The sequence below is a fragment of the Humulus lupulus genome, chromosome X (genome assembly GCF_963169125.1).
Source record: "Humulus lupulus chromosome X, drHumLupu1.1, whole genome shotgun sequence".
In the NCBI taxonomy this organism is placed as follows: domain Eukaryota; kingdom Viridiplantae; phylum Streptophyta; class Magnoliopsida; order Rosales; family Cannabaceae; genus Humulus; species Humulus lupulus.
The window spans coordinates 115,636,829-115,638,656 of record NC_084802.1 but is presented as its reverse complement, the minus strand read 5'-3'; the positions used below and the strand labels follow the sequence as shown (position 1 = coordinate 115,638,656).

General features: G+C 36.5%; 1 protein-coding gene across 1 annotated transcript; it reads left to right on the top strand.

Annotated features, from left to right (window-relative positions):
- The first annotated feature begins 778 nt into the window (after window positions 1-778).
- On the top strand, window positions 779-1,531 carry LOC133806182 (protein FAR1-RELATED SEQUENCE 5-like). The gene has a single exon (XM_062244305.1). It carries the CDS (start codon window positions 779-781, stop codon window positions 1,529-1,531), a length of 753 nt encoding a protein of 250 aa, XP_062100289.1.
- The last annotated feature ends 297 nt before the right edge of the window (window positions 1,532-1,828 follow it).

The following is a 1,828-nucleotide window of genomic DNA, read 5'->3' as shown; positions in this document are numbered from 1 at the left end:
GTACTGATCAATGCCCTTAAAAGTTTGATGAATGTATACTTCATATTATGCATTGTGTACATGGCTCAACTATGTTATTGTACTCTCTTTTTGAAACCCCTTGTTTTTATTTTACGTGACATAACTAAGAATGGGGTCCACCTATATAGATCAACTAAATGACCACCCAAAATGGTCATTTTTAAAAAAAAAAATAGAAGGACCTCTATTTCTATTGTTTTACAATAACTTTACACTAAGGTCAAGTAAAAGATATGTTTGCCTTGTAAACATAAGGACAACTGTCCAATAAAATAAGTACACAGTATATTTACCTCATCCACCATATTAAGTTGAATATTAATTACTGTGCACATAAATAACTCTTTCTTTGAGGCAGTGAAATGGTATGTCAAACCCTTCAATTATAATATTCTATATAACATGTCCCATGATGTAATTAAATAAAATAAGTTATTTGGCCAAAATATACGAACATGAAAATAAAATTTTGGTCAGTGTGTTCATTTACATCTTTTTGGTTTTTTATTAATTATTAAGAAAAACAAAAGTAACCACCTAATGCAGCTTGATGCTTCTTATATTTACCACCCTTAAAATTCTAACTGATTACCATATCAATTATTAATTTTTTTAATTACTCAGGTAGACAAATACAAACATAAGATATGGAGAATAAAATGGTCACAACACTTTCACAACTTCAAATTTACAACAAGCAGCCACATGATCTGTCAAAAGAAGACATCATAGGCAAACACCTGGAAAGTCTCGATAAATGGGAATAGTTTTTTCTGAATACTCGAAATGGATGGGGTTTAGTGTTCGCAAGGAAGATGTTCGACGTGACCATAAAAACAATGCGTGGCAACGGAAATGGGTTTGCTCAAACCAAGGTTTCCGACGCGACAAGTGGACAAACCTTCTAAACCATAAGAAAAAACCAAGACCTATCACAAGAACAGGGTGTCTCACACTTCTACGCGTGAACTTGGATAGGACGGAAAACACTTGGGTGGAAAAAGACTTCAATCTGAAACATAATCATGAATTAGCTTCAAAAATGGAATTGCACTTCTTGGGATCTAATCGAGCCATGCCAGAGTCAATTAGAGCCCAGGTAATGTCGATGCGACGATCAGATATACGCACCTGCCACATATTCAACCACCTAGCACAAGAAAGAGGAGGGCGTGAGTATGTACCCTTCCTGAAAAAGGATCTTTACAATTGGATTGGTCGCCAAAGACTAGTTCAAGACAAAGAAGAAACTGACGCTGAAGGAGCATTGGGGTACTTGGCATGTATGGGCCGCTCTGATGCTGACTTTTTTGAGACACACACAATTGATGTAGAAAATAGGTTGTCAAACCTATTTTTGGCTGATGGAATTTCTCGTCGTGATTATGCTTGCTTTGGGGACATTATGGCTTTCGACTCCACCTACAAGAAGAACTCATACAATAAGCCCTTGCTTATCTTTGTCGGATTGAGTCACCATTACAGGACAATAGTCTTTGCTATACGATGAGACTGAGGAGACATATACTTGGGTTTTAGAGGAATTTCTAGAGTGCATGAAAAACAAACCACCTCCTACGGTGGTCACCGACGGTGATCATGCTATGGAGAAAGCAATACAAAAAAAATTCCCAACTTCTGTTCACCGGTTATGTGCTTGGCATCTTCAGAATAATGTAACTATTAATGCGCCTCATCCTGTATTCAAGTCCAAGTTCAATGAACTACTTTATCAATACTGTACCGAGGAAGATTTTGAGGATACATGGAATACAATGGTTTCAGAATTCAAATTTGAGGATAGTCG

Excerpts from the sequence above, each read along its gene's own strand:
- LOC133806182 (XM_062244305.1), top strand. The coding sequence starts at position 779 with ATGGGAATAGTTTTTTCTGAATACTCGAAATGGATGGGGTTTAGTGTT.